The 23,942-nt window shown below is 45.8% G+C and overlaps 1 protein-coding gene and 1 non-coding gene across 2 annotated transcripts in view; one reads left to right on the top strand and one right to left on the bottom strand.

The window, feature by feature from the left end:
• The window catches only part of CLIC5 (chloride intracellular channel 5), a 112,388-nt gene extending 94,536 nt beyond the window's left edge, over positions 1–17,852 (bottom strand). Inside the window, exon 1 of the mRNA XM_061196129.1 lies at positions 17,426–17,852. Within this exon, the coding sequence (XP_061052112.1) occupies positions 17,426–17,488 (63 nt within the window). The 5' untranslated portion in view covers positions 17,489–17,852. The remainder of the gene's footprint in view (positions 1–17,425) is intronic.
• A 2,836-nt stretch (positions 17,853–20,688) lies between these two features.
• Positions 20,689–20,795, top strand: LOC133095803 (U6 spliceosomal RNA). Its single transcript, XR_009701666.1, has one exon. It is a non-coding gene; the product is annotated as a U6 spliceosomal RNA (small nuclear RNA).
• The last annotated feature ends 3,147 nt before the right edge of the window (positions 20,796–23,942 follow it).

Here is a 23,942-nt window from a genome sequence, read left to right as displayed (position 1 = left end):
GTTCCAGAGGATGTGAGGTAAGCCCCTTCCCCTGTCTCGGGCTATTCAAGTCATCAACCAGCCTTCAGCAGCATCTGGGGTGCTCACATCTGTAAGTTCCATCCCTCACCCTCACCCTGCACTGGGTCCCTGACCCAGGGCCCTTGCCCTCCATCTTTTCACGTCCCGTGGGAGACACTGCAACTCCACCCACGGAGGCGGTGCTTGGCAGGTGACTGGTGAAATGAATTGTTGACCCAGCTCATTTTTTAACAGGCAGCCTTTCCAGAGAATGACAGGAATACGGATTATAACATGGATTATCTGCGTTTGGAGACTGTATGCCATGTTAACTGAAGTGTTTGCAATTTAAAATGAGAATGGCAGTTCATGAAAAATCATGAAAGTGAATGCAAATCCTTAGTTGCAGAAAGTGTCAGAAAGAACACGGAATTCAGTCCTGCCCCTGCCACCAATTCAAACTTCTAGGTGAATCTGTTATAGCATGTGTTATCCCTGATAGGCACACATGTATGCATGGTATACATATGGATGCCCACATCCATGTGTATTTATGTGTCAGTCCATCTCCTCTATATCAGTGTGTCTCAACTCTTTTTTTCATTATCACCTCTTCTAAGGAGACTTTTTAGACATTTTTTCCCCTCATTAACCCCCCATGAAAAGTTAATACCACAGATATACTGTCTATCTGTTTATGTGCGGTGTGTGTATTTGTGCTTTATATATAAGCAGAGTAAGATTTTTCACCCCTCAAGAACCAATTTTATCCCCCTTGGGGAGATATTGCCCCCCGTTGAGAATGCGTGGCCTATACGTTCATCTGTGCACACGTGCAAACACACACACACACATGCACACCACTAGCCAGCTAGCTAGCTGGCTCCTGGGAGAGAGACCTGCAAAGCATGTTGAGCTCCTAGAGAGGAGGCTCCCCACCAATCACAGCCAAACCAGAGAGCAGCCCTGGTCCAGTGGTTCCTGTAGGAAACAGACACCAGCAATTAGAAAACCGGGGAACTCTAGCCAGTTCTGAAGCTCACTGGGCATGACCTGGTTTCCGGATCTTCAGAGTTGGGAGAGATTTTATAGGCCACACAAGCAGAAGACATTTAATTGTTTATAAAAAAAAAATACCAAAATTCTAATTTTTGCATTGCCCTTGCAAACTACTATGTTCAAATGCCTATTTTAAAGTAAGCGAACAAAACACATTTGGGGCAAAAAGAACCATCAGCATATTTATCATTTTATAGATCTGATCACCAGGGTAGGCAAGATTTTATTGAACAGTCAACCAGTCAATCTCTGAAAAACTCATTAAGTATCTGTCAAATGTTTAGTTCTGTGCAAAGACTTGCAGGGGGTGTGGAAGTAATGGTCAATGTCTTCAAATGTCTTATAGCCCAATTTTGTTGTAACTTAAACCAGGTATAATATCTGAGGGGTAAGGAGGCTCTCGGGAATTATTGTAACCTGTTTCCACCCAGTGAAAAGGCTTTACTTTGGTGGTACTAAAGGGGGTGAGGAGGGAGGAGAAAAAACTCACAGTGTGATTTGCTTGACCCCAGCCTCTCCCCCAGTGAGTCAGATGCTCCACGTTCATAGCAAGAACTACATAGGATCCTGGATCTACGTTTCTGTCAGTCTCCAATAAAATCACCCCAAAGAATTTACTGAAGTTATAAAAGAAATATTTGGTGTTAAATATCCTAATAGGACAGTCTAAGTACTCAAACTAGGTATTATAATTAATATCGTAGGATCAGTAAGACTTAAAAGAAGATTCTGTTGCACAATTTTTTCTAAGGAAATACTGATAAGGTAGCAAACCACAGGATTCACTGTAGCTAATTCAAGCAGAAAAGGAAATGGGCTAGAAAGTCAATTTCTGGCTTCTGCCTTGAAGAAGCAGGGCCCAGAAGAAGAATGTTCAAATGGTGCTGGGTCGCAACAAAGCAGGACAAATGTCCCCTATACGTGTCAATATTGAAATCAGTTGAAAATACTCTCCAAAATATAAACATATGAGTAGTGAGCAAAAGTACCCTTTATTATTACTTTGTTGGCATTCGAAAGAACCAATTTCCTGCCAGATCACTGTATCTGAGACTGCTGAAAAAAAAAGACCTTGAATTTGAGGAAAAAAGGCATACACGGACATACACACAGACACACACAGATGCACAGACACACACACAGACACATGCAGACACACATTCAGACACATACAGATACACACAGAGACATACACAGACACACACACAAACACACATAATGAAACTGGCCAATGCAAAAGTTAATCAAAATAAGTCAACAGTAGCCAGAGACCATAAGTGGATTCCATGAATTTATATAATTTGAATTGAGGCCAGGATCTAACAGGTCCAGGAATGTAGTTCCACCTATTTCATAGTTGAAAAATTCCCCAGAGAAGCCAAGTGTCTTGGTCAAGGGCCCAGGGGAGTCAAGGACATAAACCACTCCAAGTGTTTACTGTTAGGAATGTTTGCCTTATAAGACAACATTCTCATTTCTCAGAAAATCTACCTCTTGCAGCAGATGTATGAGGCCTCACAGATTGGCTTGCCTGTTTGAACCGCTCACCTATCTCATGTGGGTGCAAAACTAGTTGGGAAATGCAGTCATTATTGTATTTTTATCCAGTGACGTTCCTGGACAGACCCCGTAGTGACTCCCCATTGCCAGGTGGCCGTGTCCTAGCACACAGATGTCAGGGCACTGCCCAGAGAAGCAGCATGTGTCAGCAGCACGGGGCTTGGTGGAAGGCAGGCCAAGCAGAAAACGTCAAGGGGATCATTTGACAGAACAACACCCCAAGTGCAGGGCATGAGAGGAAAATCATGCTGGCGGTGGGGGTGGGGGGGAATGAGTTCTGTTCACACACTGCTCTCCCACACAAGGACTCGAGTCCACAGCCACAGAAACCTTTTCCTGGGTCTGGTAACAAAGTCTAGAGCCTCAGTTTCCATGAATATTTCACCCCATGCAGAATAGGAATATTACTAATTTGGATTCACCCAGGAAGATTCTCTAAGAAATTCAGAATGCTTCATCTTACACCTCCACTCGGGGGTGGCCAGATCTCAGTGCTTAGTGGCAAGGACAGTGACGGGTGAGTATAGGCACCTCCACAGAAGGCAGCCCCTCCAACCTCAGCACATGACAGCAAAGGCCAAGCCCTTTGCTCTGGGTAACACACCACGGTCAGTTCATTTCCTTGTCAGCTGGGCCCCTGGGTCAGGGGTCAGCCCACCACCTGTTTTTGTAAATAAAGTTTTATTAGAACACAAGCATGCCCATTATCTATGTACTGTCTATGGCTGCTTTCTTGCTACGGCAACAGAGTTTGGTAGCTGTGACAGAGACCGTGTGGACTTGAAGGCCGAAAATATTTACTATGTGACCCTTTTTAGAAAAAGTTTGCTGACCTCAATCTAGGTTATGGGAGCACGAAGACCTCTCACCAAGTAGATAGTAAACTGCTTGAGAGGTTCCTTTTGGAATCTCCCACCAGGCCTCCCACGATGCTCAGTACACGGTAGAATCCCATCCAAGAATCAACTTGTGAGCTGAAAGGGACCTCAGATATCATTTCATCCAATCCTCTTATTTTAGAGATGAAGAAACTCAAACGACCAGTCCAAAATCCTAGAGTGGCAGGAAGCAGTAGCAAACAGCAACTTTCCTGAATTCCATTGTATTGCTATGTTCCTCAGTAAATATTCATTAAATAAGGAATAAATGCAAAGATACATGTGGATCTATATAGCAATATCATTAGTTGAGCATATGGTATATACCAAACACCATAGGAATACAGGCATTTCAGTCTTGGACCTCAAACCTTGGGAGAAGAGTGTATACGTAAAAAGTTTATATGTGTATTATATATTATGTATACTATAAATATGATAATATATGTATGTATGTGTGTGTGTGTGTATAAAGCAATAATAAAATGATGGCGCACATGCTCCCTTGTAGCAAACAGCCAGCCATGAGGAAAGGCTCCATCTGATCTGTGACTTCAAAGTAACCATGTCAGTTGGATACTGTCCTCCTTGCTTGAACCCAACAAAAGGAAATCAGCACGAGCCCAGGGGGCAGAACCATGGCACGAGTGACAGTTGTCTTCCATCCCTGGCCTCTTTTCCCAGATCCTTGTAGACCATCCTCCCCCCACATTACAAGTCCTTCGTCATCGAGGGGCATCTGATAACCGCTCCTTTGCCCTCCTCGGCTGATGTCTGATCACACATCGGGAGGTACTCCTTCACCCCAAAGTGTTAACCCGCCAGACTTTCCCTCCGAGGACCCTTTATCTCCACTCTGGAATGAAAGGTGCCTCACCCTTGATAATGTAGTTCCTGGCACACAAGTCGAAAAATGTTTTCTGAAGGGCATCAGGCCTAGATAGGCTCCAATTGCCCTTTACGATGACCTAAAGTGGGAGCGGGGCCAGAGGGATAGGCCTTGGGCTTTCTGCAGCGGTGCCCTGGCTCTCCTGGTCAAGAGCGGCGCCCGGGGTCCTGATGGGGTGGAGAACGGGAGGCCCTTCACTACCTGCTCCTCCAGAACCTGCCCTGGCAGCAGGTCTGTTGCGGGGAGAGGTGGATGGCCTCATCCCCCTTCTTTGCCTCAGCTTAGCTGGGAGTATCCCCTCACACCCTGCCCCTGAACTGAACCCCAAACCCTTATCTGCCTATGCCACAAAGCTCAGCTCAGTGCCTTCCTAATACCAGGTTCCCTTGCTTCCAGCTCCCATAGCCTTGTACGTGCCCTTGGGTCCCAGTCCTCCTGCATATCCAGTGGCTGCCCTGCCCACCCCTCCACCCCAGACTGCAAATTCTGCCCGGGCCCGACTGTGTCTGCCTTGTGTACCTTATTCCCTTCCAGACCAGGGGCTGGGCACCTGGTCGACCTCATGCAACAGCTGCCACGTGGAAGAGTGCATTGCAAGCACGTTTGACTTTAATTTTGTTATTTTTCATTACTAACATATGTTACAAGATGTGGTGTTGTAGTCAGTCAGACCTAGGTTTGAATTCTAACTGTACTACTTTCCATGGGACCCCAAGTTAAGCTCTAACTTTTCCAAGCCCTAGATTTCCCATCTGTAAATCAGTCACAAGGCACCCACCCCATGGCATGTCTGCCTCAGGGATACTGAATTAAATGGAGTGGCGAGCACAATGTCTAGTGCATAGGAGATGTTCAAAAAATTGAATTTATTATAAAAGCCTCCCACTGTGTTGCTACCTTTGACTATGTCATGTGTCTCAGAATGATTCAGAAAGAGCCTAGCATCTGTGAGGCTGGGCCCCCATAGAGTGAACCACAGCCAATAGCTCTATTCTCCCTGCTGACTTCAGTCTGCTGTGTGGCAATATAATAGCCTACCCTCTCTGGGCCTCAACGTCCTCTTAACAAAAGCACCATCAGGCTCCTCAGAAGCTGCTGGAATCCCGTGAGGACTCAATGGAATCCACTGAATTCCAGAAGTAACACTGTTAAATTTATTTTGATGTATTATTTTTCATCTTTAGAGGGCCCTGGCAAATTGTCTGTAATTATTTTTATTGTAGGGCTCTACCGTACCTCTTTAAATGAGTCTAGTTCTTAGTAATGGAGTAGGGGCAGAGTAACTGGAATAAACACAGGTTTCCTTCAAGCCAAGGGTTCCATCCTTGCAAAGATGAGTTTCAAAGCTTACCCTAGAATCCTGAGGCACTTTGGCCAATGGCCATCTCTTGGCAAGGGGACGGGGTCCGCCCTGGGTAGCTACCCCCAGATCGCACAGCAAGCATGACCTCTACTCCTGGCCTGAAAGGTAGCAAGCTCAGTACACAAGCTGTCCTCCTGGTCTCTCTCTGCCCCTCCTTCTGATGCTCTTCCTCCTGCATCCTGACCTGATAAAGCAATCCCAGCCAACGAACGTGGCAGCAGGGGCAAAAGTGTCCAGGTATAGCCCATCCTGGGTAACACTCACATTTTAAAAAGGACCTCTGGGGGACAGGCCTTAAAGCAAAGAGGTTGATCAAAGGGTGGGAACTGATTGACATCAAAGGGTGGGAATTGATTCACCGTGGTAGAGAAATAGGAAGAAGACTTGAGAACAGGTGGGTCTCTAGGCGGCTCTACCTTCCATGTCTGGTCATCGCCTGGTTTGCCTAAGTGTAGAGATCTGACTTGGCCTTGGACTATTTGTTGTCACCTATGGAGAACTAAGGAAAGGCGAAGCCTTGGGCCCCCCACTCTAGCTGGCCATTTAAAAAAATGTCTCTTGACTCAGCACGAGCACTTTCTCTTCACGCAGCTGGGAGGGTCTGGGTGCAATGAGGCAGCAGAAAGCACAGATCCCATTGCCTGGGGATGGGGGCCAAAGCCTAGTTCTACCGTGTCCTAGCTCTGTGGCCTTGGACAGTGGACTCGGTCTCTCTGAGCTTCACTTTCCTCATCTGTAACTGGGGAGTAATAATAGGACCCACCCAGAGAATTCAAGGAGCTAAATAAGCAAGGCATTCGGAACAGCACAGAGCCATGGCTATTGTTATTCAGTTTCCAAACGTATTCTCTGACTTCTGAGAGTGCAGAGACACTCATGGGACCAAAGAGGACTGGGGACTGAGGGTTGATTTTTCTACTTCATAAGTCAAGTCAGCTCCCCTCTGTTTATCTCACCTTATTTCCCCTGACATCCCCCCCACCCATCAATTCCCGACATTTTCCACTTCAAGCGCATTATATTCCGGGGATGGGGATGAACAGCTGTGCAAAAAACACAAGCCCATGACTGTTTTTTAACTCCAAAGGCCATGGAGCAGGTTCTAAAGTCAAGGGTCAATATTTAAGATGATTGGAATATAAGGTACACTGAGGTGACCTGGAAGCAGCTGGAAGACCCGCTGCCCCTCAGATTTCTCTCCAGTGCATGTCACGGTCCTTCACATTCCCACCGTTAGACTCACTTCTCTGGGTTCAGGGTATCCACATGGGCCCTTGTTAAGTCCTGGGCAGTGTTCCCATAATGCACTGTGCATCGGAATCCCTGGGGCACTAGTTAATTACAGATGCCCGGGACCTCCTCCCCACAAGACTCTGATTCATGAGTGTGTGCCAGAATTTGTAAAGCGTCCCAGGTAGATCGTGTGATCATGCGAGGCTGGGACACCCTGTTCTGGTTGAGATCACTCAGGTCTGGGATTAGGATCTCCGGGTTTCTTCCTCAGCTTGTGCAGAAGAAACCAGAATACAGGCCCCAGAAAGTCATCTTGTCTGTCATGAGGATTAAACCTCTTCCTTCCTCCAAGGGACTGTGTGAGGATAAAATCAGATGAGACTCGAAAATGCTTCCGAAACCGTACGGACACATAAGGAACCGTTTTAAGGGAGCATAGGAAATCAGGCTGGGAAAGGGAATGCAGGCCTGGTTAGAGTGTCCTCGATGTCAGGTAGAAGCAGGGGAACTTGATCTAGCAGGTAGAGGAGTGGCTATGACAAAGAGAGTATTCCAGGAAGATTAAGCTCATGGTATCAAACATGGCAGACAGGAGAAGAGAGAGGCTGTCGGCAGGATGCCGTCTTAGGGAGTGATGAGATGACACAGTGGTAGGAAACAAGGAAATAAATCATTTCTACGGTAGAGACTGGTTTGTTGTTTGTCAAGCCTGCTTCCGCTTTTCCTGAAAACACAGCTCCATGACACTTGAGTTCTGGACTATGGAAAGAGGCTGGAAGTGATTTGGCCACTTCCAGGCAGGGACCATGCACGCTCTCCATGTGATCTTCCACCTCTTCCCCATGATGCTCCATCGTTCCCCCTGTGCTGGTCGAATGCAGAGTCCAGCAGAGGAGTTGGCAGCCTTAGGGAGTGGCAGGACCGCAAAGCAGAAGGAGCCAGAGGAAGGCAGATCGTTCACCAAACCCTCCACTGAGCTCTTGTGGGAACAAGGTGATGGGTGCATACCGACCAATACAATGCCCTACACTTAAACAATGAAAACTCTAGTTTACGAAAGGAGTTCATGTTTCTGATTTTATTTGACCCTTATAATAATCCCACCAGACAGATAACACCTTCTACGTACTCCTAAAGTACTCCAAGGAGGAGAGGTCACGTAACCTTCCCCACGTGGCATCCTTCTCTCCCGAAAGTCCTGTGGTCCAGCCCTGCTCAGAACCCTTTATCTCCACAGGAAAAATCTGAGGCATTTGTGATAAAGGACCACAGACATATGGCTCCTTTGGTTTCCAAGGCAAAAAAACAAAGACAGAGTGGATGCTAGATTTTATGATATGACTACAAAACGCCACAGAATCCAAATGTGAAAATGAAAAAAAGGCAGGTGAGACTGCCCCCCCTCCGCTGCAACCACCCACCTGCTGTGTTTCCTGGGTCTCTGCTCCCTGTCAGCTTTGGGAAGCACAGGTGGGCAGTGAGGGGAGAAGAGCCTTGGGCTGAGTCAAGAAGTCTTTATCTGCTGTCATGCCAACCTCCCAAACTGAGTTTTTAAGCAATAGTAACTGGGACGTGGTTTTCACTTCCTCTGCATTCTAGGTAATGGGTTCGCAGTTGGCGTCCATTCACTACACACCCTCCCCTCCTTCACCTTTTGTGTTATCTCCAGTCTGATACTTGAGTCTTCCCCGCTTACCCTAGAATAATGATAAACTGAAGTGGAAAACGTCACCTTGAGCTCCGTAGAGGTTGGTATAGGGTATAGGGTAACCAGCACCAAACTTCTACACACCACAGCCTGGGGGGTCACCCAAGACACAGTGTGATGAACTCCACTTCAGAATACCTCTCCTTAGATACAAAGGGGCCAGGCACGCCACCTTCAGATTATTAAGTACTTTCTTCGCTTTTAAAATATAATTGCCCCACAAGCAGGAGGTAACACATGCGATCTTCTGCATTTTAAATAAAAGCCCAAATCGCTCAGTTTGCCTCACAATCCGACCCAAACTTATATATCTGTCTGCCTTCCCCACATCCCTTCACACGCTTTGCCAAAGAACCGTAGAATGCTTAGTTCTTCTAGACACTTCCTGACACTTCTTTGCCTCTACAAGCCTTCGTCCATACGGTTTCCTCTGTCTGGGACATCATGTTTATTTCCTACCGCTCTGCTTCTTCATCACCTTTGCTAAATCCTCCTGGACCTCATTCCTCCCCCTCACATGGACATTTCCTAAAGCACAGTCCTTACCTCTTTACCCCTTCTCCAAGCTCCCTCGTCCAGGGAACCCGTGCCTTCAACGGTGGTAGGAAGGAAACACGAGTTCAAATCCACACCCCTAGCCTGACCTTTATCTCATTGTTAGTTCTGCTTTTCCAGCACTCCAATGGCCATCTGCCCTCAACTAGCCTGTCATCACCTCAAACAGAACAGTTCTAAAACCAGAAGATTAGTCTCATTACCAACAACAACTCCCTTCCTCGCGGCTCTATTTCTATCCTAGATCCGTAGGGTTTCCAGGTTAAAAAGGAACCATAAAGCTGAAGCTCAATTCGTTCATCTGCACTCAATCCACTTACAGCAGCTTGGACAATAGTGGTCAAGCCCATCAATAGCATCACCATTCCAGACCCGGAAACCAGTCTCTCCAGAGGTGAACTGACCACGAATCTAAACTGGGGCCCCCTGCCTGTGTTTGCACAGGCTTCTTCCAAGGCCTGTGCTCTTTCTGCACCCACGTCACTCTTCCCCAGCAGGCTCTTCCTCTCGGCCCCAGCTTGAGCTCACGGTGGCCTCCCCACAGCAAACCCTGGAGGAGCCTCCCCCCGGCCTCTGCTGCAAGGCTCTCCTTCTTCATAATCACCGTGAGCACAGTCATAAGAGCGAAGGCAGAAACGGTGGCAGTTCACGCGTCATCTCGCTTCTCTTCCTTAAACCCATAAAGCAGGTAACCGGAAATGTTAGACTGTGAATTTATCCGACAAGAGGGGGGTCAGACCACATGACTTCTAAGAGGTTTTTCCCAATCAGAAATTCTATGATTTTATGATGGTTGAGCCCATCTTACAGAAGAGGAAGCTTGGCCTTAAGGAAAGCCACACAACCAATATGCAGCAGAGCCAGACCTGGAATCCAGGTTTTCTTACTTTGAATCCATTAATCTTCCCACCACATCGTGCAAAATAGCATAGGAACCATTCTAACGAAGCAGGGACCAAATCAAGCTCCTACCCTGGGTAGAACCCTCTGGTAGCTCCCCATTACTTACCAGGGGGCAAAAACCACTTACCTGCCATTCAAAACCCCTTCCCACTGCTGTGTTTCTATCTTATTTCCAACTGTGGCCCTCCACATACCACTCCCTTCAGCCAACCTTGTAGACCCACTGGGCCCCGCACATCCTCACCTCCATACTGTTTTTGGACCTGACGTGCTTGCCCACGCCTAGTCACTCAGTGACTCTCATCACTCTTCAGAGCACAACTCAGGCCCCACCTCCCCGCAGACTAGACCTGGAGGCCTCATTTGAGCCACATGGGTCCCTTCGTCAGCTCCCCTCATTTCATTTCCTACCACTCACGGGGCATGATGTTGGCATTTTTACTCCTCAGCTGCAAGTTCATGGGCTGCTGAGACCCCATCTTCTTTGATCTCCCCACCCTGATTTCAGCTTTCACTGAGCCTGGCACAGAGTAGGTGGCTCCATAAACATGTTTGTTAATTGGTTAATTGATTGATGGATTGTTTTTAATCTCTTAACTCCTTCCATTTCTTATCTTACTAATACTTCCTTCATGCCCAGCTTTTTAAATTACTTGTCACTCCTATATCATAAAAAAATTACAAAGGAAGAAAAGCAAGTTTAAAAGAAAGGTCAAAAGCATTCCTTTCCTCCCTTTTCTGGTTTATTTAGGGTCAATCTGGGGTGATTCATGCTAATAAGCATATCTGCCTCAGCCTCCTCCATCCCAAGAAATGCACACTTCCAGTGGGGAGTCGACTTTCTCTTGCCCTTTGGATCCTCCACTGGGTAGGTTCAACCCTACTTACCCATGATCTAGGCCAATGGTTCTCAATCTTTGATGAATCCCAGGATCACCCAGGGGTAGATGCCTGGGACTCACCCCCACCTCCTGAATGTGAATGTCTGGGGACAGGGCTGGGCAGGTCCATATGAAAAAGCTTTGCAGTGACTTTTTCATGCCCCAAAGGTTGTAGGCCAGTGGCCTAGCCATTGTTCAACGTGAGTGCTGCAATAAACATAACTCAAAGAACCTTCCCGTGCTAACAGAGCTAGAGGGGACTTTGTTTTAGAGGTTAAAAACTCCATTTCTTTTTACCAGAAAGAATTCATTTTAGTTCTGACGGCAGATTATCTATCTTATTTATCCTTAAAGCACTTCACATCTCAGAACTAAGATACTCCTTGAATAAATATATGAGTGTGCAAAGTAGATTCTCACTCAGGGAGCTGGCAGAGACACTTCCTTGGTAGTTGGAGCTGACCCCTCACAAGCAGCATCAGATCTAAGATGCCCCCGGGGTGGAGACTCACACCTTCAGGAAGCCCATGCTTTAAACACTTCGCATCTTCACTATTTCTGGTCTTCCAGCTTCGATGAAAAAGACAACTGAGAATGTCTCCTGGGTAACAGTTTTTAAAGATACAAGATATTGAGAGTCTCTTATGTTTTTCCTATAGTCCAGATAGATAATACACGTAAATGTGTGTGTGTGTTTTCTAGGAGAGTAACCATGGCTAGGCAGAGCTTGAAGTTTGCAAGCAAGTGAGAAAATCTGCATAGAAATCCCACGGGTCCTCTTGGAACTAAAGGACCTGGACTCCAGAGCCTTCTCCTTATTGAAGGGTCAAAGTTGTAGCACATACGGATGAGCCGGGGAGGTCCCACCTGGAATCCAGTGACAAGAAGGGGATAAAACCCCGGAAGTATCATCCCCATGGAGCTGAAAGGGGAGGGGCACCCCCAGTGGTTTGATGCATCCTGGTCCAGCCCCTCGAGCTATGTGGGAGCAACTACAGGAGGAATCAACATCCCTTGAGTTGGAAGAATCCACCCATTGGTCAGAGATCTACACTCTCCCTGTGGTTACATTACTTCAGACAGTGGCCTATGGGGGACTCCAGCTCCTGAAGCAGCAGCCCTGTGGGAGGCGATCAGATCCAGAGACAGCTGCCCTGTGCTCGGGCTCCCAGCGGCCTTTGTCCCAGCTCCAGCAACGAGGCAGCAGAACATAGGATTGAGTGTCTGACTTCTGGGACACATCAAGGAAGGAACATGCAAAGGCTTGGCTTCTCACTTTTTGGGCTATACTGGGCCTGCAGAGGAGGCTTTACTTAGACCCCAGATTCATACACAGCTTGTTCAATGCTCACACTCACCGCAGGAAATAGGTATTGCCATTATCAGTAGTGGTAAGAAAACTGTGACCCAGAGAGGTCAAGCAGCCTGTCCTAGCTCACACAGCAGATGACCCTCAGTCTGACACCAAAAACTGCACTTTTCTACTACACCTCCCGTCACCACTCACGTGGGCCCAGCATCTGGAATCTCAAAAGGAACCAAGAATGGAAAGCTTTTGACCTGACCGTCTAAATTGATGCGCTCTTTGCCCTGGGTGGAGAGAGCCACCAAACACCCAGAGAAACAGCCCAAGTCGGCAGAGAGGCAGGACCTGACACCACTGGCTGTGGGCTTTAGCATCTTGAGACCCTCAGCCCTCACTCCCACCACCTGCCAGGGAACCTGGGACGTATATGAGTCGCCCTTTGACATTAGCACTCCCATGGATGTGTTACCAGGTAAGGATGCATTCGCTGACACAGCAGGGCAGATGAATTGGTGTATTGGATTATTGACCGAAGATCAAAACCAAGAGGTAGTGGGAAAGAAGAACAGTGGCATAATGTGATAAAAGGAACTTCAAAACCTGATAAACCCATGCTTGGGCAGGTGACCAGGCAGCCAGTGGGCAGCTGGGGTCTGAGAGGCAACACAACATTTGATCCTGTCTGTTCTGGAAGTCAGATGACCACACCATGGGTCACCATGTCTTGACTTGTGCTCTGCACCACTGTCAGAGCCTTTCGGATCACTCAGTAAATGAAAAGACTAGTCATTTCCATCAGACAATCAGCAGGACTCCGTTCTGTTTCCCCCAGGCTGAATTGATGATTATTTACTAGACCGACCCCATGCACGGATTGTTCTGGAGCCCTGCAGATAGGGCTTTAGAGTCCGTCAGCATCTGTTCACGGAGCACCGGTTGGCTGCAAGCTCTCTATCAACAACGCTCCTGATCGGGATGACCACGATGCCCAGAGGCTGTTAGAAGTTCTAGACATTCATCTGCACTAACAAGGCCGCCTAGTTCAGCTGTGGCAAAGCTGACTGCCTCGGGACCCGCCTCTGATGAGGACGCAGTGGCTCTCCACCAGAGCTGCACGCCGGAGTCACCTGGGGGTGTGGGTAAAAATACCACTTCTGGGTCCCACCCACAGAAACTCTGCTGTAATTGACCTGGGGAGCAGCCTGGCATCAGGAGTTTTAAAATCTCCCCCAAATGATTTGAATATGTAGCCAAACTTGAGAACCACTGGTTTCTGTTGAAACTCACACCCTTGGCCCCAAGAGACATTTGTTGCCAACTGGTGCACCATCATCACTTCACTTTGGTGGCTTTCTACCTCCGGGGTCTAGGGGTGGGACTGGGGGTGAGGGAGTCCATACAGATGGAGATCTAACTATGCAGCACATCCTGTGTTTGTCTTCCCAAATCACTTTCTGTTTTGCTTTTATTTCCGTGCTCTTTCTTCTTTCAGTAAACCACACTCACTGCCACTATCAACTCTAACCTGTTGTCCTCCCTTTGTGATCAAAGTCCCAGCTGTGTATGATCTCATTTATTCTCAAAATAGCCCTGCGAGTGAGGAATCAGCCAGGCCATTGTTCTCTAAGGCAAATCAGGGACCTGCAGATCAAGAAAGGTTCTATCTGCCATGGAACTCATATCCTTATCGAAGTCCATGTGTTCATGGCAATTTCCAATTTACAAGATGCTTTCCTCTATTTGTTCCTGTGGCATCCTCACAGCCAGTCTGTGGGGGAGGTATTTTCATAACCAGGGTGGCCACACGTCCTGCACAACATCGGTGACACCTGTTGTCCCAGCCTAACCATTGGAAGCACCTCCTTTCTCTCTCAGAAGTGTCTTGGTTTGGACAATTCAAGATACGGGCACCTTATTTGTAACCACCCTCTTGTTTTAAGAGGGGTGTATTGAGACTCATACACTTGTTCATACACTCTGAACTTGTTCAGAGTCACTCGACAAATGAGAGGCAGAGACAAGATTTGAACCCAGGTCTCTGTCTCCTTTTTCCCATCCACATTAGTTGGGAAATGAGAATCAGAGCTGACCTCCTCAAACCTCTGTGATCTCTTAAACATCCCCATTAGAATGTTCCCTGGACGGGAGAGACTTGGAGTACAGAGCAGGGATGGGCAGGAACTTTGACAGCATTTTATGACCACATTAGAATGGACTAGTAAGTTACCAGGAAGTGTCATCTTGGAAACACTTGAAAGCCTGACTTGGCAAAAGAAGGTGCAAGACCTGACATATGGGTGTTTGGAAAAGAGTACGAAATTTAGAGTCTAAACTGCTAGTTGAGGACTGGATCTGAATGCTATTTACTGCCATCTACTTCTGGGCATTTCTCATTAGCTCCCTGAGCACCTGAGTTATTCAACCATAAAACGGGACAAATCATCATCCTTAGTTCCTGAGGTTGTTACAGGGAGAGCAAACGGCCGCTTGCCAAGTGCTCTGACAGCATCATGTCTCAAGAGGTACCTGGGAGCCACATTTATTTGTTTACATCACTTTTCCTGAGTGAACCAAGGCTCACGAACAAGGATGCTGGGGATCTGATGAGATAAGGTATTTGAATGTGCTTCCTAAGTCCTAAAACGCTGCCATTTAGTAGTATTATTAGCAGCGGCAGTAGTAACAGATAATGATTATCAATTGATGTGGCACAGAATCGTATGTCCTTGAAACTCTCTGGATTATGGAGGTTTTGAATGACACACCCAGGGGACAGGCCAGGTTTGCGGGGGAGTCCCTTCATGCAAGTGTTGAAGATGACCACATCACAACTCTTACTGGGTGAGGCAAGCCTGCCTGGGAGGCTTCCTAGAAACCAACCCGCTGGGTCTGCAGAAATGACCTCGGATACCTGACCCCTTCAACAAGAAGGACCTTCTTCTGATGGGAATCATACAGCTAAGAGACACGGCAAACTATGGAAATGCCTGATTCTATAAATCAGGACATTGCTTCTCTAACACGAAACCGTTCAAAGCCTGGGCAGTGTCTTTATTTTCACAATTTTTTTCAGCCTTTACTTGTCCCTGTAAATGATAACTACTAACCAGAAGCTCAAAAGGGGGGTGGGGGAATCAAAAGAGCTTTCCTATCTGATTTTTTTGTTCCCTCATCAATCTGGTTTCTGCACTGACCAAGAAGGCCTGCCTGGCTCTCATGGGTTCCTTTCCTTTAGGGAAAAAAAAAACAAATGACAACACAGGTACTTTAGAATTCTTGTGGGCACCGGGGGCTGCGAAGTGAGCTTTCTATACAAATGGAGAAACCCTCCAAGCTGCCAACGTGAAATTTAGAAGGTGCAGGTAGAATGGTCTTCTCACCTAGGAGCGGGGCAAAGGGCTCCTTTGGCTCTAAAAGAGTCAATTTGTGTTTCAAATATCTTTCAGGAACTTGACACCGTGAAACTACCTGCTCCCAAGGAATCTGAGAAAGTCCTAGAATAGCTTTCCTCAAGAAGAACAGCAAGACTCCTTGCTCTGTAAAAGCTCTCCGTATTCACTCCCTAGACCGCAGGCTTGGACGCTGGGGGTCAGGGCAGACCTGCCGGGCCCTGGGTCCAACACTGCCCAGCCTGGGAGGACATGACCTCTTTCATTACCTGGTCTGCCAGAGAGCCTGGAAATACTCCCAGAGGGGTCCCAGAAACCAAATGAGGGAGGCAGAAGCCTCATTTGGGGGGAGAGAAACAGGTTGAGGAAAGTAAGTCTCACTAAAAAACAAATGTAATATCTATGGATAATTTTGAAAAATAACCCTCCAAAATGAAAAAATTTAACAAAGCTTCGTGGTAGGCTGGGCCAACTGAGACAGAGCAATTTCCCAGTGTAAGGTAAGTCACAACTGGTTTATTATTTTTTAGGTGTCAAAAGGTACCGAAGACCAAAAGGTCATACAGATCTTATACTTTCTGTGAAAATCTATTTGCTTAATTAGTTTGTATCAGATAAGGATCCTTTGGCCAAAACAAATTTAAAAGACGTGTATATTCCCCATCCCTGGGGAATATATATGCCTTTTAAATTCAGCCAGGAGGCCCCTGACAGGCACCAAGTTCTCTTCCCTTCTCAGTTACCTGTATATGTCTAGGGAAATTGCATTCTGAGGGTTTTTCCCTTTTGTGAAAGGTCTCAGCGCTCAGGCAGCCTGCCGACGCCCCCTCCCCCAAGTCCTGGCGACTCTCCACCGCCCCGGAGGCAACTTCCCTGCGCCTCAGGTTTCCCCGCTTCTGCTGCACGAAGACCTATCAAATGTTTCTTTCTTATTACGCTCGAGGACCGGGAGACGCTGCCTCGGCCTCCATCCTTCCCCCTCCAGGTTGCAAAGGAAGTGCAGCAGGTTTGGATGTTAGCCCGTTTCTGCCCAGGGAGCGAGGCAACTTAATTTTTTCCCCTGTGCCCCTTCCTCCCAGTCTGCCCCAGGTTACCCTTAGCCTTTCCTGCTACAACCCCGCAGAAGCGTAATTATGACAATTACAATAATGTGGGCGAGTGGAGTGTTTGGTTTCTGCTTTGCAGGTCACAGAGCAAGAAAACGTCTTTGTTTCCTTTTGCTTTTCTTTTAATAGCTCTGAGTAAAAGAGAAAAGGCGGATTTTAAGAAATGTTATTTTTGCTTTGCCAAAGGTCATATTATTAGTAATGCTTTCTTTTCTCTCTCTTCCTTCCCTTCACCCCCCAATTTTAGAAGAAAGTTTCAGGGGTCCAGCCAGGTTCCTGCCATCTCCCTGCACCTGGAGATGCCCCTCAGGACAGGCCAAAATCTCGCCGGGGCAGGGTGACGGCTGGTCCTGCGGTGGGTTTGACAAACTGCCTGGGAGACTCTCCGAGAAGACAGCCACCTGCCAGACTGCAGCTGACTCCATCCCTCCCGGGAGCCCCGAAGCAACAGAAAGGCCACCCAAGGGACCGTCAGGGCTGGGCTGCGCTCCCTGGGGAAGGTCCGGCGTCCCAGAGCGCTACGGCGCCCGGGCACGTGAGCCTCGAGCCTGGCTGGAGGCGCGGCAGGTGCTGCGGCGCCGAGACGCCGACCTACCTTCACGAAGAGTTCGATCTCGGGGTCCCTGTCGTCCCCGTTAGCCGTCGCCGCGTCCGTCATGCCGTCGGAGCCCGGGGCCAGCGTCCCGGGCCGGGGAGGCGCCACCTCTGCGGCGCCCGGGCCAGCGCTCCTGCTCCTGCCGCGGCTGCTGCCCGGCTGGGCCCCCTGCGGAGGAAGTTTATCTCCTTTAATCTATTTATCTAGTTTATCTCCTTTAATCTATTTCTCCAGCCGTTGACAGCGGTGCCTGAGAGATCAGTGCCCCGGGCGATCACACGGAAAGGAGGGAAGCCAGGAGGGGACAGGGGGGCGGCGGGGGAGAAAGGTGGGCTCAGGGATGGGCGGCAGGTCCTGAGAGCAACAAGTGCAGCGCGCTGAGAGGTGTCACCGGATCCGCGCCCGGCAGCGATCCAGCGGTCGCCGCCCGCGCCCAAAATAGCCGGCGCCGCGGGGCGGGGTCAGCCCCGGCGGGCGGGAGGGAGGGGCTCCCCGCGAGCGCGGCCCCCGCCCCGCACCCCAGGCCCCGCGGGGCGCGCGCAGACCCGCCGGGCGGCACCGCCACTGGGGTAGGAGGATGCCCTGGGAAAGGTAAAGGGGGATGGGAGTGGGGGGGTGGAGAGGATGAGAGAAGAGAAGAGAAGAGAGAAGGGAAGATGACTTTAAGCTTTACGTTCATTAACGAAGCATCAGCCCCTCCAAGTTACTCTCCTAGCAGCGTTACCCACGAGGAAAGCCCCTTCTTGCCTTAGGGATGCTCAGAGTGAGGAGGAGCTATGGGTAGCGGGGAAGAGAATGGAAGGACCCTGAAAACCATGCATTGGCCATCCTCGTGCTGGATCGATAGAGTAGGGCTGGGGGGAGAGGGAGGCAGGGGTGGGCAGGGAGTGGTGCGTAATGTAGAGAGAGAGGTGAGCTAGCCCAGTCAGGTGCAGCCAGAGCCAAGATCCTGTCCTTCAACCTTCTGGGCTGGTTTGCTTCCTCTTTCTTTCATTTTGTCTTTTGCATTCTTTTCTTTTTTCTTTCTTTTCTATTCTTATTTTACTTCTTTTCTCTCTCTCTCTCTCTTTTTTTGTTTGTTTTTTTGTTTGTTTATTTCTTTAGTGAAGTATAATACACGTATGGGGGAAAAAATGCACATCTTGTAAGCGGACAGTTAAATAAGTTTTCACAATCTGAACCCATCCATGAAACCAGCACCAGATGAAGAGGTAAAATGTTAGCTATCCGCCCAGAAGCTCATCCTGGTCTCTCCTCTCTAGCTCTCCTCCCTCTCCACGGCTCTCACCCACCTGGGGTGAGACTTGTAACAGCACAGGGTAGTTTTGCCTGGAATCTTACAATAAACGTAGTATATACTCCTCCGTGTCTGGCTTCCTTTGCTCACCAGTACGTTGGTGAGATTCATCCATTCTGCCGTGTGTAGTTGGAAACCACCCATTTTTATTGCCTCAATTTATTTATCCATTCTTCTGTTGATGGACATTTGCATAGTTTCCAGTTAATGACTACCATGGGGCTGCTATGAACATTCTATCAAAATCCTTTCACGACACATGGACACTTTTCTGTTGGCTATATACTCAGGAATGGAATTGCTTGGTTCTAGAGTATTAGAATGTTCTTGAATAAACATTGCCAGACAGTTTTCCCAAGTGGCTGTACCGATTTACATTCCCACCCTCCATTTCTTTTAAAAACAGGTGCTAAGTCTTTTGCATCTGGAATCTGGTCAACTTCTATTTGTGTTCTTTGCCTTCTCTTTAGCTGCTCCTGTCTGTGGTCTTTCTTGCCTTACTTACAAATATATATTTGTTCCACAGCTTTCTAAGAAAAAAAGTAATCACTTAATAAAAATAAGTAATACTTATTAGGTACCAGGCAAAAAAATGCTAAGCACTCTACTTGTCTTAACTTATTTAATTTTTACAGATAGTGTTATTATCCCAATTTTACAAGTGGGGAAAGTGAGGCACAGAGTTATTTAAGTAACTTGCCTGTAGTCATTCAGCTAGGAAATGGTGGAATCAGGATTTGAACTCAGACAGACTAAGCCCATGCTTTTAACTACTCTACTAACTGCCTCTCTCAAACTTCAGGCACACTGGGTAAGGCACTTTGGGGAAACAAAGGCACTGCCCTGGTCTTAATGTAGATTAAAATCTATTTCAGGAGAATAGTCCCATGAGAGGAAGACTAAGGCTGCCACACATGGCAGATGGAGGGGCTACATAAGTCAGCATGTAGAGAGATTATTCACCACAGTTGGAGTGGCCAGAAAGAAAGACCTCATAGAGGAGAAGGCACTACAGCTGAACCTTCCTGAATAGTCAGACATCTGATAGGCAGAGAAGATGGCAAGGTATCCTGACCACCCTTTATGGCAGGCTGTTACCCCATAAACTCCAAGTGCAAATGTCTCCTACTCACTGAAGAAAACAGTCACCAAGCCTAACTTGCAACCCTCATGGTACACTATAGCTTCATCAAGGTGAGGCTTAATTGCTCTCCTCCTCCTTGTGGGCTTACATCACCAAAGCCTTTAGAGAAGCAGTCACCTTCATAGCTGTACATTCCAAGCCAATGACTGCATACTCTGGGAAGGACAAGGTTACAGAGGGAGACTGCTACGTTCACTGCATGCCACACAGATTCATCACTTTCCTGCTCTGGAAAGTGGACAATATTCACAATAGCAATGTGAAAGAGGTAAACAAAATTATATGCTAAAGTGCCTTTGAGGGTTTGTTTTTTTTTTTTTGAATGAACGATGCTTTACACATGTGATTATTTTCTTGGCTATGAGCTAAACAATGTGTGGTATGACCTCTACTTTCCCTAATCCCAAACCTAGCAGAGTTAGCTTTTATTTCATCTTCTCCAAAGATCTACCACTTACTGAAAAAAGGAACAGTTCCCTTTTAATTTCTAGATAATACCTCCCATTTGGACATCCCTGCAGATAACTGATAGTTTTGATCTTATAAACTTTCATTTTGCAAAAAAAAATTTCTTCTTTGGTTATAAAATATTTCTGTGCATATTTCTAGTTTTTAATTCCACATTCTGCTTTAGTTCATGACAAAAAAGACCTTATTTTGTACCCTTTCATGTCAAAGCATAATTGGTTAAGCAATTCTAGCTTTCTTCAGAGAAACACTTCCCTGATCATATAGACTGTACTTCTAATAATCATAGTTTCACAAACTTGTTGCAAGTTTTGGATAAATCCTTAGTAAGAAAGCACTTCAAAAACATATTCAATGCTCACTTTAGCAGCACATATACTAAAATTAGAACAATACAGCAAAGATTAGAATGGCCCCAATGAAAGGATGACATGCACATCTGTGCAACACCCGTATGATTGTTGAAATAAGAAATTATAACATATGTGATTGGGTTTCCAATATATTCGATTTAATGATATGACATAAAGGGTGAAGGCAAAGGAATTTATATAGCTGTAATGTTTCTATACTTTACTTGAAGTGGTGAACTATGAACTTTAAGCAGATTGAGAAAAGTTAGGTATGTATATGGTAACCACTCCTAAACAACAGCTATAAAAGTTACACAAAGAGATATAGTTTAAAAAACCCAATATGTAAATTAAAATGTAATGACAAGAAATATTCAAATAATCTAAAAGGGGGAAAAAGAGAGCAAACAGAAAACTAATAATAAAATGGCACATTACAGAATCTCACTTCAAACATAATGATATAGATAAAGTAAAAAGATGGGGAAAAATACCATGCAAATGCTAATCAAAAGAAAGTTAGTCACCATATTAACACCAAACCAAATAGACTCCAGAAAAAGGAAATCATCATGAATAAAGAGACGGGTATTACATAATGATAAAAGAGTCAACTCATCAAGAAGCTATAACAACCCTAAATGTGTATGTACCTAATAACAGAGCTTCAATATACATGAAACAAAAGTGATAGAACTGAAAGAAGAAAAAGACAAATATGCAATTACATTTGGAGACTACAACACTCCTTTGTTAGAAATTGATAGCACAAGAAGAGAAAAAAATCAGCAAGAGTATAGAAGACATAAATAATACTATCAAACAATTTGATCTAATAAACATTTATACAATATCCCACCCAAACAACAGAATACAAACTATTTGCAAGTACACACAGAACATTCACCAAAATAAACCATATTCTGGGCTACAAAATAAACCTTATTATTTTTAAAAGAATGAAATCATACAACATATATTCTCTGACCATAACAGAATCAATTAGACCAATAATAAAGATACACGGAAAATCCCTAAATGTTTGGCAATTAAGCAATACAGTTTAAGAAATTCACTTGTTAACAAAGAGGCCTCAAGGATAACTAGAAAATATTTTGAACTAAATACAAATGAACATAGAACATATCAAAATTTGTGAGATGCAGCTAATGCAGTACCTAGGAAGAAATTTATATGTAAAGTGTTCTTTTTAGAAAAGAATAAAGGTCTCAAATCAATAATCTAAGCTTCCACCTTAAAAAAATTAGAAAAAGAATGGCCAGCTAAACACAAAGCAAGAAGGAGTAAAATAATAAATATAAGCACAGAAATTAATGAAATTGAAAAAAAGATAAAACAATGGAGAAAATCAATGAAACCAGAAACTGGTTCTTGTAAAACATCAATAAAATTAATAAACTTCTAGCTATATTTACAAGAGAAAAAGAATATATTATTATGAAACAATGATGATCCTTATAAGGAAATTTTCCAAAAATGTTCACCTTACAAAGTACCAGAGTGTATCATTAGTTATAGGCTCTAACTTTTATGTACCTAATGGTATTTAGTTGAATCCGCTCATTCTACCCAAGGTAGCTATTTATATAGGAATCAGGTTGTTCAACCCTTACATTCTCTGCAGAGGATCTCTTGGACAAGCTCAAGGGCTTCAGGTTCAAGCTGAGGAGACTGGCAGATTTTGATGACAGCTGCAGAAGCACCAGTCATATTGTGTCTCTGTAGGAGGATCTAGTGAGGGTAGACACAGAGAGATGAGTGCTTCCACCTGCATGAGGTCACAGGTCGGGCCCTGAGGAGGATGGGGTGGGTTGCTAATTCTGTTCCTTCATAAACTAATGTGCTCTTGGGCGTGCTCAACATCGCCAGTGATCTTTGTTAGAAATTGCCTACTGCCTACTTGTGCTCAGCAAAGGGAGAGGCCAGGGAGTAGGCTGGACTGAAGCCAAGAGTCCTTGTCAACAACTGTCACTCATCCCACTGATTCACTCATTACTCCACTAGAGTTTTGGGAGTGCCATGCTCTTTCTAGAACCCTCTGAGAACATGCAGTGTGCATATCACTTCCTGACAATGAGCAGATTTAGCTCCTGCATTATTTCTTCGTGGAATTCCTTCGTGGATTGAGTCATGTCTTTCTCACAAGAGTGAAAGCTCCTTGAGGAGAGGAATCCAGTTTTATGTCTCTTTTGCACAACCCACAGAATGTAATGGCCCCTGGCTGTAAACTTGCAAACAAACTGATAATATTCCCAGTACAGTGTACATGCTCATTAAATAATGGTTGATGGAATCAGTTAATAGATAACTGGCACCTATTTTATTCACAGCCTCTTCTTCCTCTTGGACTTCTGTACTCATATCTCTCAAAGGCTGACATTAGTGAAATGGACATTACAGTGTGAAGTCTTTATAAGTATTCTAACTTTGAACTGAAACATAGGAAAGGGTTCTGTAACAAAAATAATAGTTAACATTTACTAAAAGGCCACCATGTGTGGGAACTCTGAATCTCTTATTAGCTTGCTTCATCTTCATAATAACCCAAGGCAGGTGCTATTAGTCTCATTTCGCAAATGAGGAAGCTAAGACTTAAAGAGGTTAAGTAACTTGCCCAAGGTCACATAGATAATTATAAACAACACAGCTGGTATTCTGACCCAAGTCTCTCCATCATTAAAGCCTATTATCGTAACCACCAGAATTTACTGTGTATGTGAAGTAGGATGTGGCTGGATGAGGTTGAGATGCTGATAGAGATTTAGAAATTGCTTATTGAATTGGTAGGATCAGTGAATGGCTGGTCTTAGATAAGGAGTGACTGGATTTGGGGACTCTGGAACCCTAAGAGACACCCAGAGATAAGCTGAAAAAAGAAATCGGGACCAAGAAGTAGCACATCAAAAATAAAAAATACCCAGCCCCTAGAGAAAGGAAAACCACAGGAGACAAAAGGCAAGAGAAAAGTGATCTCAGGTCATGTTCTATTGCATCACCATGCATTTCTGACAGGGTTTACTACTCTGGTGATTGTCCTCACTTAATGGCAAAGCTCATACTTCAGTCACAGCAAGATCACATAAAAACACAACTGTTACACAAATGCACTTAAAAAACCTTGGTCCAAGGTAAATACATGTAACAAAATTCCAAAACAACTGTTGACCCATATTACTCTTACCCACACATCTGATTTTATTTTGGCCAACAGGTTCATTTTGCCAATTGACCAGA

This window comes from Eubalaena glacialis, chromosome 7, assembly GCF_028564815.1.
Source record: "Eubalaena glacialis isolate mEubGla1 chromosome 7, mEubGla1.1.hap2.+ XY, whole genome shotgun sequence".
In the NCBI taxonomy this organism is placed as follows: Eukaryota; Metazoa; Chordata; class Mammalia; order Artiodactyla; family Balaenidae; genus Eubalaena; species Eubalaena glacialis.
Note: the sequence above shows the minus strand (reverse complement) of the source record. Positions and strands in the feature narration are given on the sequence as shown.